At 48.6% G+C, this 12,322-nt stretch overlaps 1 protein-coding gene across 1 annotated transcript in view; it reads right to left on the reverse strand.

Moving 5' to 3' along the window:
• SEMA5B (semaphorin 5B) overlaps positions 1–12,322 on the reverse strand; it is an 84,110-nt gene that overhangs the window by 20,624 nt on the left and 51,164 nt on the right. The window contains exons 7-10 of the mRNA XM_089665725.1: positions 5,555–5,725; positions 2,177–2,326; positions 1,267–1,311; positions 418–623 (exon numbers count right to left, since the gene is read on the reverse strand). Of these exons, the coding sequence (XP_089521851.1) occupies positions 418–623; positions 1,267–1,311; positions 2,177–2,326; positions 5,555–5,725 (572 nt within the window). The remainder of the gene's footprint in view (positions 1–417; positions 624–1,266; positions 1,312–2,176; positions 2,327–5,554; positions 5,726–12,322) is intronic.

Consider the following 12,322-nt stretch of genomic DNA (forward strand, 5'->3'; position numbering starts at 1 on the left):
CACTGATTGAGGGGCCACTTTAGCATTCCTGCAGCAGAGTGAATCAGGATGTTATATAATCAATAGCATCAGCCTAACCTCACCGTCTCTGCCAGCCGCACAGTGCAGCTCACAGCAGCCTCAGGAAACCAGAGAAGGTTCTGCCTGTATTCCGGGTCGGATCCAGAATTCCGGATCATCCAAAGACACGCCTGGCGCCATGTATGTCAATGAGATGTATGATTGTGAGAAGCCTGATGATACTTCGGGGGGATTCCCTGTCCCCTCCCCCTTTCTCAACACCTGTGCCCCCCCAAACTGATGATGCTCCTCCCACTAACCATGGCACATGTTCCCTCCCGTACCCAGCACATGCACCCCCCCTGCCCTCCCCCTCCCCCATGTACCCCCCCCCCCTTCACCCGTACTCCTTCTTACCTTGAACTCCATAGGAGTGTATTTCTCATTCTTGGGCGTGGAGTTGCCCTTGTAGTGGAGGTGATTGGGGGTCGCCGGGTGAATGACGGTGGACTCCTGCGACTGCCTCTGACACCGCTGGCAATAGACGTAGATCACAAACGTCAGCAGGCTAGAGCCGAAGAAACACGACACGCCGGTGGCGATCAGATGGATGAGGCTGAACCCTGCGCAGAGACAAGATGGCGGTCACTGGGAGGAGCTACTACAGTGAGGACGCCACTCCCACCTACTGTCTACAGGGGGCAGCCAAGAACAGCGTGACTAGAGTGTCAGAGACTGATGGGACAGTGGGGGGGAGGGGACATTAGAGTGTAAGCTCCTCTGGTACAGACTGATGGGACTGTGGGGGAGGGGACATTAGAGTGTAAGCTCCTCTGGTACAGAGACTGATGTGACTGTGGGGGAGGGGCATTAGAGCGTAAGCTCCTCTGGTACAGAGACTGATGGGACTGTGGGGGGAGGGGACATTAGAGCGTAAGCTCCTCTGGTGCAGAGACTGATGGGACTGTGGGGGAGGGGACATTAGAGCGTAAGCTCCTCTGGTACAGAGACTGATGTGACTGTGGGGGAGGGGACATTAGAGCGTAAGCTCCTCTGGTGCAGAGACTGATGTGACTGTGGGGGAGGGGACATTAGAGTGTCAGCTCCTCTGGTGCAGAGACTGATGTGACTGTGGGGGGGGGGACATTAGAGTGTCAGCTCCTCTGGTGCAGAGACTGATGTGACTGTGGGGGAGGGGACATTAGAGTGTCAGCTCCTCTGGTGCAGACACGGTGTTCGGGTCGGTGAACGATCGGCACCCTTTACCTGCACATTCTTTGTTCTCATCGATGCTGGAGGCCGGCAGAATCACTGGAAGAGAAAAGTGGAAGTCAGGACAGGTTGTTGCAGAATTCAGTCCGTGTGGAAGTTGGGGGTCGCCTCTGACAGCCTCGCATTTCATTCTCCTAGTCCTAGGGGTCTATTTTGTGAATTTTTTTTGGGGGGGAAAAGCAACTCCAGTTCGTTTCTCAGCTCATTTTGTTTGTACATTATTAGGACTGAGGGGCTCTGGAGAGGAGGACTGAGGCCGGGTCGTGTGATGATTTACAGAAAGCCAAGTACAGCACCCTGGTGGCCCCTCCCACCATCCATGATCTGCCTGCATTGTATAGAGAAGCACAGAAACCCATCACCCTACAGGTTCCTATCAGCCACAATCTGCCTGCATTGCATTGAGAAGCACAGAGACCCATCACCCTAATGGCCACTCCCACCAGCCACGATCTGCCTGCATTGCATAGAGAAGCACAAAGACCCATCACTCTACTTTGGCCACTCCCACCAGCCATGATATGCTTGCATTGCATACAGAATCACAGAGACCCATCACGCTACTGGTCCCTCCTACCAGCCACGATCTGCCTGCATTGCATAGAGAAGCACAGAGACCCATCACCCTACAGGTCCCTCCCGCCAGCCACAATCTGCCTGCATTGCATAGAGAAGCACAGACACCCATCACCCTACTGTGGCCCCTTCCACCAGACATGATATGCCTGCATTGCATAGAGAAGCACAGACACCCATTACCCTACTGTGGCCCCTCCCACCAGCCATGATCTGCCTGCATTGCATAGAGAAGCACAGACACCCATCACCCTACTGTGGCCCCTCCCACCAGCCATGATCTGCCACTGTCGATGGTTGGATGGAGTGGGCTGTGTGGGGGCCGTACCTGGGATCTCGTTGTATATGCACTCTCTGTACTGCGTGTTGTTCCCCACACACTGCGTGGGCCCCGGGCTGTGACTGTCGCAGTAGCGATGGCGGTATTGCGTCCCGTCTTCGTGGCACATACTCCATTCCGACCAATCCGCCCAGCCGCCTGCAAGAGAAGATCCGCTACAGCATACGGGAGCAACACAGACCGGCCAATCAGATTCCAACTGTCTCTGCTTAATGCAGGGTACAGAATGACAGCCGACATCTGATTGGTGAATACGGGTGACGCCCACTGAGTCACACTTTATAAGTAAAGGGCCAGTGGGAGCAGAAAATGCCCCATCATAGCTGTCAGTGGGGGGAGGAATACTGCCCCATCATTGGTGTCAGTGGGAGGAATAGTGCCCATCATTGGTGTCAGTGGGAGGAATAGTGCCCATCATTGGTGTCAGTGGGAGGAATAGTGCCCCGTCATTGGTGTCAGTGGGAGGAATGGTGCCCCATCATTGGTGTCAGTGGGAGGAATGGTGCCCCATCATTGGTGTCAGTGGGAGGAATAGTGCCCCATCATTGGTGTCAGTGGGAGGAATAGTACCCCATCATTGGTGTCAGTGGGAGGAATAGTGCCCCATCATTGGTGTCAGTGGGAGGAATAGTGCCCCATCATTGGTGTCAGTGGGAGGAATAGTGCCCCATCATTGGTGTCAGTGGGAGGAATAGTGCCCCATCATTGGTGTCAGTGGGAGGAATAGTGCCCCATCATTGGTGTCAGTGGGAGGAATAGTGCCCCATCATTGGTGTCAGTGGGAGGAATAGTGCTCCATCATTGGTGTCAGTGGGAGGAATAGTGCTCCATCATTGGTGTCAGTGGGAGGAATAACGCCCCATCATTGGTGTCAGTGGGAGGAATAATGTCCCATCATTGGTGTCAGTGGGAGGAATAGTGCTCCATCATTGGTGTCAGTGGGAGGAATAGTGCTCCATCATTGGTGTCAGTGGGAGGAATAGTGTCCCATCATTGGTGTCAGTGGGAGGAATAGTGCTCCATCATTGGTGTCAGTGGGAGGAATAACGCCCCATCATTGGTGTCAGTGGGAGGAATAATGTCCCATCATTGGTGTCAGTGGGAGGAATAGTGCTCCATCATTGGTGTCAGTGGGAGGAATAGTGCTCCATCATTGGTGTCAGTGGGAGGAATAGTGTCCCATCATTGGTGTCAGTGGGAGGAATAGTGTCCAATCATTGGTGTCAGTGGGAGGAATAGTGTCCCATCATTGGTGTCAGTGGGAGGAATAGTGTCCCATCATTGATGTCAGTGGGAGGAATAGTGCCCCATCATTGGTGTCAGTGGGAGGAATAGTGTCCCATCATTGGTGTCAGTGGGAGGAATAGTGCCCCATCATTGGTGTCAGTGGGGGGAATAGTACTCCAAGGGTCATATAAAGGCAAGCAAAGGGCCACACCCGGCCCCTGGGCCGCAGTCTGGGCCGGACACTATATGAATAGATACAATGTATCTCCTTCGATGAGATGATTTCTTCTCACAGATTCCTGGAAATGATTCACTCTCTGGGACTCATTAGTCTGTCTAGGAATAGCGCGAGTTGCAGATATGGGCGGAGGGGGGGGGGGGGGGCGGAGGGGGGGGGGCTGAGGGGGCGTCACGTCTGCGACATCATCGGTTATTCAAGAAAGCGCCCGGAGCGTCGGCATCTCCAGCAACCTTCCCCCCCCCGCCCCCCCGGGAGGTGTCACTGAGAGGTCCTTAACATCCCAAATTCAATCACCAGAACTGGAAGCGCGGCGCCAATTCCCCCGCCGCACGCCGTGGGAATCATTTAACGAGACGACTTATAAAATATGTATTTATTACAAATTTGTCAAGTAAATAAAAAAGAAAATCGCGGGAAATAAATGTCAGCTGGCGGGCGGCGCTGGCGGCGATTACAGGCGCTGATTACAACGTCGCTCATCAAAAAGGAAACCGCGCGGCCGCGACGCCTCCCCCTCCCCCCACCTTCTTGACTGCACTGATCTTTTATCAAAGCCCTGGGTTCGGGTTCTCCTTTTTTGGCGACGAGAAGTCACCTGACTCCGCCCCTTCCGCGATCCCAACGTAACGCCATCCAGGTCGCGATTAAATTGGCGCCGCGCCGCGGGCTGAGAATTAAATAAAAAAAGACGGGAAGCAGCTGTGTTATTGGACGCCAATCAGACATTGCCGCAAAATTCCATCGCCATCTAAGAAAAAAAAAAACCACGTGAATAATTTATGACCGTGCTGGTACAGCTCCAAAGCCGTCGTTGTTTGTTTACCTGATGCGGGGATGTCGGTGCAAAATCTCACTGCGATTCAGGCGGGGTCAGAGATGCAGCGGCGGCGTTCCGCGTGATGTCGAGTCGGACTGACAAGATCAATATACCGCACGGCGGTCGCCTCCCACCGCTGATCCGCCACCGCAGGAGAGTGTCGCATCGCGTTCCCACTTCATTCCGCGCATTGTGCATCAAATATCGTATTTCCTCCCTAAACGGCCAAGTGGGCACAGCGGATGTACAGACACGGGAACTCGGCACAGGGATGGTGGGAACCCCTCATAATGGGCACAGCGGATGTACAGACACGGGAACTCGGCACAGGGATGGTGGGAACCCCTCATAATGGGCACAGCGGGCGTACAGACCCCGGAACTCAGCACAGGGATGGTGGGAACCCCTCATAATGGGCACAGCGGGCGTACAGACCCCGGAACTCAGCACAGGGATGGTGGGAACCCCTCATAATGGGCATAGCGGGCGTACAGACCCGGGAACTCAGCACAGGGATGGTGGGAACCCCTCATAATGGGCACAGCGGGTGTATAGACCCCGGAACTCAGCACAGGGATGGTGGGAACCCCTCATAATGGGCATAGCGGGTGTACAGACCCGGGAACTCAGCACAGGGATGGTGGGAACCCCTCATAATGGGCACAGCGGGTGTACAGACCCGGGAACTCAGCACAGGGATGGTGGGAACCCCTCATAATGGGCACAGCAGGCATACAGACCCAAGAACTCAGCACAGGGGATGGTGGGGACCCCTCATAATGGGCGCAGTGGGTGTACAGATCCAGGAACTCAGCACAGGGATGGTGGGAACCCCTCATAATGGGCGCAGTGGGTGTACAGATCCAGGAACTCAGCACAGGGATGGTGGGAACCCCTCATAATGGGCACAGTAGACATGTATTGTAGGTCCACGAACCCCCTCCTGCCCCCCCTCCTGTGGATGGACCCCCAATACGGGGGGGCGGGGTCACCTCTTTAAAGCCATGACTGCCCATTTCCATCTGCCCATCCTTCACAGAATGCCCACCCCCAGCCCCGCCCCTGCTGCCCCGCCCTGTACCTTCACAGGGGTAGGTGTTGCAGAGCGCCTCCTCCGTGTGCAGCCCGATGCAGATGTCGCCCCCATTGGAGGGCGCAGGGTTGGTGCAGGTTCGGGTGCGCTGATAATGTCCTCCCCCACACGTAGCCGAGCACTGCGTCCAGGATGACCAGCAGGACCAGGAACCCTTCACTGCGGAGGAGACAACAGACACACGGGTTAGATCACCGCCAATCACATACACTTAGAGCTCCGCCCTCACGTCAGCCCTGAGGACCTTCCCAGTGACACCTACAGCAGATTGGTGGTACTGCCTTGCAGCACCGGGGTCCTGGGTTCAAGTCCTGCCCAGGACGCTGCTCGTGCGATTGGCTCACTGGTCTGCACTAAGATACAAATCCGATTTTAGGTGTCCCCTGCAATAGGAATTTCAGTTTCCGGTTTAAATACTCCCCAAGGGTTAAATAACTTCTAAAAAGGGATGCAGACCCCGCAACTTTCCTCATCCGAACACTGAGCGCGCACCAAGTGGGGAACCCGAGTCTATGCATTAAGGGTAAAAAAACTAACAAAAAAAAAAGCCCAAAAAAAAAAAAAAAAAAAAAAAAAAAACCAAACCAAGCAAAAACACACACACATATATATATATATATATTTTTTAAATAAATTCATAATAATACTAAAAAAATATTATTAAAAACCCAAACCTGATAAAAAAAATAATACTACATTATTATTATTTATATATTTTGTGTTAGGATTTTTATTTATTATATTATTATTAATAATAATAATAATAATAATATTAATAATAATTATAATACATTTTTTATGGGTTAGAGGGTTAATACAATAAAGAAATAAATAAAAATCATCAGAAATACAAAATAAATCAAATAAATAATATGTAATAATAAATAAATAATGAACCCCTAACCAGGGGCGGGCTGACCATTTGGAAACTCAGGCACTGCCCGAGGGCCCGGGGTCAGTATGGGGCCCCAGGAGATGCCCCCGGTACCTACTTCATAGGCTTTTTTGAGTTTGGGCAAGGACACAGGGGCCCCATGATCCCCTATTGCCCGGGGGCCCCATGAGTTGTCAGTCCGCCCCTGCCCATAACCATGAAATAAAAAAAATATGGAGTCTGATCCATTATGCTCAATCCACAGATCCGAACCATTCTGCGGGGAAAGTCGGAGGGGGTGTCACCAAGTGTTACCGCAACGGGTGACACCAACCCTAGGGACGCTTCTGCTCCCTTTATATTGTAAAGCGCTGAGCGCCATAAATCCTGTATAATAATAATAATATATAATAGTAATAATAATAAATAATAATAATAATAATAATAAATAATAGTAATAATAATAATAGTTAATATATAATAGTTATAATATATAAAAGTAATAATAATAAATAATAATATATAATAGTTATAATATATAAAAGTAATAATAATAAATAATAATATATAATAGTAATAATAATATATAATAATAATAATAATAAATAATAGTAATAATAATAATAGTTATAATATATAAAAGTAATAATAATATATAATAATAGTAATAATAATAATATATAATAATAATAATATATAATAGTAATAATAATAATATATAATAATAATATATAATAGTAATAATAATATATAATAATAATAATAAATAATAATAATAATAATAATATATAATAGTTATAATATATAAAAGTAATAATAATAAATAATATTATATAATAGTAATAATAATATATAATAATAATAATAATAATATATAATAGTAATAATAATAATATATAATAGTAATAATAATAATAGTTAATAATATATAATAGTAATAATAATAATATATAATAATAATATATAATAGTAATAATAATAATATATAATAATAGTAATAATAATAGTAATATATAATAGTTATAATATATAAAAGTAATAATAATAAATAATAATAATAGTAATAATAATATATAATAGTAAAAATAATAATAGTTAATAATATATAATAGTAATAATAATAATATATAATAGTAATAATAATAATATATAATAATAGTACTAAAAATAATATATAATAGTGATAATAATATATAATAATATATAATAGTAATAATAATAATATATAATAATAATATATAACAGTAATATTAATAATATATAATAGTAATAATAATAATATATAATAATAATATATATTAGTAATAATAATAATATATAAAAATAATATATAACAGTAATATTAATAATATATAATAGTAATAATAATATATAATAGTAATAATAATATATAATATTAATATATAATAAATAATAATATTAATATATAATAAATAATAATATTAATATATAATAATACATAAAAATAAAAAATAATAATATATAATAATAATGTTGATCTAAAGGCTCTCTCCCTTTTCAATGGTTCAGAGGAAGCTGATGGAGAGTAAGGCCAAGCCCCCTTGTGTGTGTCAATGATGGACGCGCAGAGCATGGCTCCGGAGCGAGCCTGCACGAGTGCCCCCACAGCAAGTCAGCCATGTGATAGGTGAGGGTCCCCGTGAAGAACACCGCATTGAGTCCCCGTCTGGCCATTCTGCCGTGCAGAAGCCAGTGTAGACCCGTACACACAATTTCCAGGCTTGCTGGCCGACAACATCGATCGTTTCCAACAAGCTACAGCAGCCAATCGCATTCCAGGTCTGAGCCGCTCGATCAGCGCAGATTCATTGTCGATCGGCCCAGGTGAATCGCCGTGCTCCCCAAACTGATCTCTCAACTCACTGGGGTGTCGCAGCAGCCTGAGTCGCTCTCTGTTGGGAGGCGAGGGGTTAATCAACTGAGTCGAACGTTTTCTATAAATCATTTTAATATAAAGTGCGGAGAAGCTGCCGAGGATAAAAAATAAATTAGCATAATCACTTAACACTCTTAATTAAAAGCTTCGCTCCTGTCGCCCCGCCATCCATATTTAGCAGTTATTAGCAGCCGCAGGTAACGTACAGCAGACATGCCATCCAGCTGAAGACACATCGAACGATCTCACAGAAGAGAACATTTCCATGACAGCCGAGGATTCTGGGTAATAAAATCCGCATTTAGTGCGAGATATAGGAGGATCTGCAGACGTCGGACCGAATTCTCCAGACTCCATCCGTGACATGAAGGTTCCATGGACATTGCAGGTTTCTGCGGACCGCCGTCTACTTCGGGGGGTCGATATCGCTGCAATCTCACCGCGGCGTGATTGTTATCCACTTTATCAAATAGACATGCTGGACTGATCGACTTCTGACAGCGCCACGTCCCAATCCCAGCCTATGCTGGACCGATCGACTTCTGACAGCGCCACGTGCCAATCCCAGCCTATGCTGGACCGATCGACTTCTGACAGCGCCACGTCCCAATCCCAGCCTATGCTGGACCGATCGACTTCTGACAGCGCCACGTGCCAATCCCAGCCTATGCTGGACCGATCGACTTCTGACAGCGCCACGTGCCAATCCCAGCCTATGCTGGACCGATCGACTTCTGACAGCGCCACGTCCCAATCCCAGCCTATGCTGGACCGATCGACTTCTGACAGCGCCACGTCCCAATCCCAGCCTATGCTGGACCGATCGACTTCTGACAGCGCCACGTCCCAATCCCAGCCTATGCTGGACCGACCGACTTCTGACAGCGCCACGTCCCAATCCCAGCCTATGCTGGACCGATCGACTTCTGACAGCGCCACGTCCCAATCCCAGCCTATGGTGGACCGATGGACTTCTGACAGCGCCACGTCCCAATCCCAGCCTATGCTGGACCGATCGACTTCTGACAGCGCCACGTGCCAATCCCAGCCTATGCTGGACCGATCGACTTCTGACAGCGCCACGTCCCAATCCCAGCCTATGCTGGACCGATCGACTTCTGACAGCGCCACGTGCCAATCCCAGCCTATGCTGGACCGATCGACTTCTGACAGCGCCACGTCCCAATCCCAGCCTATGCTGGACCGATCGACTTCTGACAGCGCCACGTCCCAATCCCAGCCTATGCTGGACCGATCGACTTCTGACAGCGCCACGTCCCAATCCCAGCCTATGCTGGACCAATTGACTTCTGACAGCGCTGTGTCCCAATCCCAGCCTATGGTGGACCGATCGACTTCTGACAGCGCCACGTCCCAATCCCAGCCTATGGTGGACCGATCGACTTCTGACAGCGCCACGTCCCAATCCAAACCTATGCTGGACCGATGGACTTCTGACAGCGCCACGTCCCAATCCCAGCCTATGCTGGACCGATCGACTTCTGACAGCGCCACGTCCCAATCCCAGCCTATGGTGGACCGATCGACTTCTGACAGCGCCACGTCCCAATCCCAGCCTATGGTGGACCGATCGACTTCTGACAGCGCCACGTCCCAATCCCAGCCTATGGTGGACCGATCGACTTCTGACAGCGCCACGTCCCAATCCAAACCTATGCTGGACCGAGCGACTTCTGACAGCGCCACGTCCCAATCCAAGCCACAAAATACATGAAATGTAACCATTTGCTGTCCCGAGGCGGTTTGTGAATGTTCTGGAGCTTTAGAGGTTAAATCGGAGGGGAGGGGGGGTTTGAACGAACCAATAAACATGTCAGAGCTGAGTTTGTGATCACATGGCTTTGTCTAGGACCAATCAATAAGTCAGCTTTGGGCTCTTGATCACATGACTAGGTCTAGGTCCAATCAATAAGTCAGCTTTGGGCTCTTGATCACATGACTAGGTCTAGGTCCAATCAAGATGTCAGCCCTGAGTTTATGATCCCATGGCTTTGTCTAGAACCAATGAACATGTCAGCACTAAGTTTGTGATCACATGGCTTTGTCTAGGACCAATCAAGATGTCAGCCCTGAGCTCACGATCACATGGCTTTGTCTACGACCAATCAAGATGTCAGCCCTGAGCTCACGATCACGTGGCTTTGTCTAGGACCAATCAAGATGTCAGCCCTGAGCTCACGATCACGTGGCTTTGTCTAGGACCAATCAAGATGTCAGCCCTGAGCTCACGATCACGTGGCTTTGTGTAGGACCAATCAAGATGTCAGCCCTGAGCTCACGATCACGTGGCTTTGTCTAGGACCAATCAAGATGTCAGCCCTGAGCTCACGATCACGTGGCTTTGTCTAGGACCAATCAAGATGTCAGCCCTGAGCTCACGATCACGTGGCTTTGTCTAGGACCAATCAAGATGTCAGCCCTGAGCTCACGATCACGTGGCTTTGTCTAGGACCAATCAAGATGTCAGCCCTGAGCTCACGATCACGTGGCTTTGTCTAGGACCAATCAACGAATCATACTTTTTTTTCCAAGCAAATTCTTCCTCAGCAATCCACATCGTGAAATCTGTGTCTGGCTGTAAAGAAGTTTCAGCAAAGGTGAAAATCGCTCTGCTCGTCCCTACGGACACACGCAGGACCCGCATCACCGAACATTTGGCGGTGACATAAATAACCAATCCGATCGTTCCACGCACAGGCCAGCCGCGTTTTCCCGCAGTCCTCCGACAAGCATTTCCGCATCACATTACGCATTCAATGAATGTACAAAGATTTCTCCGAGTATCAGAACCCACATAAAGCCGAACGAAACGCATAAAAGTGTCGCCCGGCGCGCAACCGAATCCGCGGCGGCTTTATTAGGCGGGAAATCATGTAATCCGCAGGAATTGCTAATTCCGTAAACGTCGCTCTAAGTGTTCGACTCGCCTCCAGAGCGCGGCAATCGGGGCCTTTCCTGAATCTGTGAAAAGCTTTTCTTCAGCCGTGAAATACTCCGGCAATTTCAGAATTATGAAAAGCAGAAAAAACGCCTCAACGGCGTCTCACCGCACAACGCCCCACCGCGCAACGCCCCGCCGCGCAACTCTCCATCATGTAGAACACGTCTCCGCCAATCACCCGCAAACAGACCGAAGAAACTTGTGAGCTGGTGGGGGAGGGGAGGGGGGTACAGAGCGATTTCTGGGTAACCTGGAGGACGCATCGCCCTATAGTCACTGCAGGAGAGAAGAGAGGGGGAGGGGGAGGAGGAGGAGGGGGAGGAGGAGGAAGGCGAGAAAACGGAGGAGATGGCAGAAAAAGACAGAGTGAGCCATCAAGTCTGCCCAAGATCTATACAGAGAAATCAGGACCTCCTTCCTCCTGCTGGTGACCTCTCTAGTGATAGGATCTATATAGAGGAATCAGGACCTCCTTCCTCCTGCCGGTGACCCCTCTAGTGATAGGATCTATATAGAGGAATCAGGACCTCCTTCCTCCTGCCGGTGACACCTCTAGTGATATAAAGATCTGTATAGAGGAATCAGGACCTCCTTCCTCCTGCTGGTGACCCCTCTAGTGATAGGATCTATATAGAGGAATCAGGACCTCCTTCCTCCTGCCAGTGACCCCTCTAGTGATATAAAGATCTATATAGAGGAATCAGGACCTCCTTCCTCCTGCCAGGGACCCCTCTAATATAAAGATCTATATAGAGGAATCAGGACCTCCTTCCTCCTGCCAGTGACCCCTCTAGTGATACAAAGATCTATATAGAGGAATCAGGATCTCCTTCCTCCTGCCGGTGACCCCTCTAGTGATAGGATCTATATAGAGGAATCAGGACCTCCTTCCTCCTGCTGGTGACCCCTCTAGTGATAGGATTTATATAGAGGAATCAGGACCTCCTTCCTCCTGCCGGTGACCCCTCTAGTGATAGGATCTATTTAGAGGAATCAGGACCTCCTTCCTCCTGCCGGTGACCC

Source organism: Staurois parvus, unplaced genomic scaffold (assembly GCF_062004578.1).
Source record: "Staurois parvus isolate SC_StPar_1 unplaced genomic scaffold, SC_StPar_1.0 ptg002306l, whole genome shotgun sequence".
NCBI lineage: Eukaryota > Metazoa > Chordata > Amphibia > Anura > Ranidae > Staurois > Staurois parvus.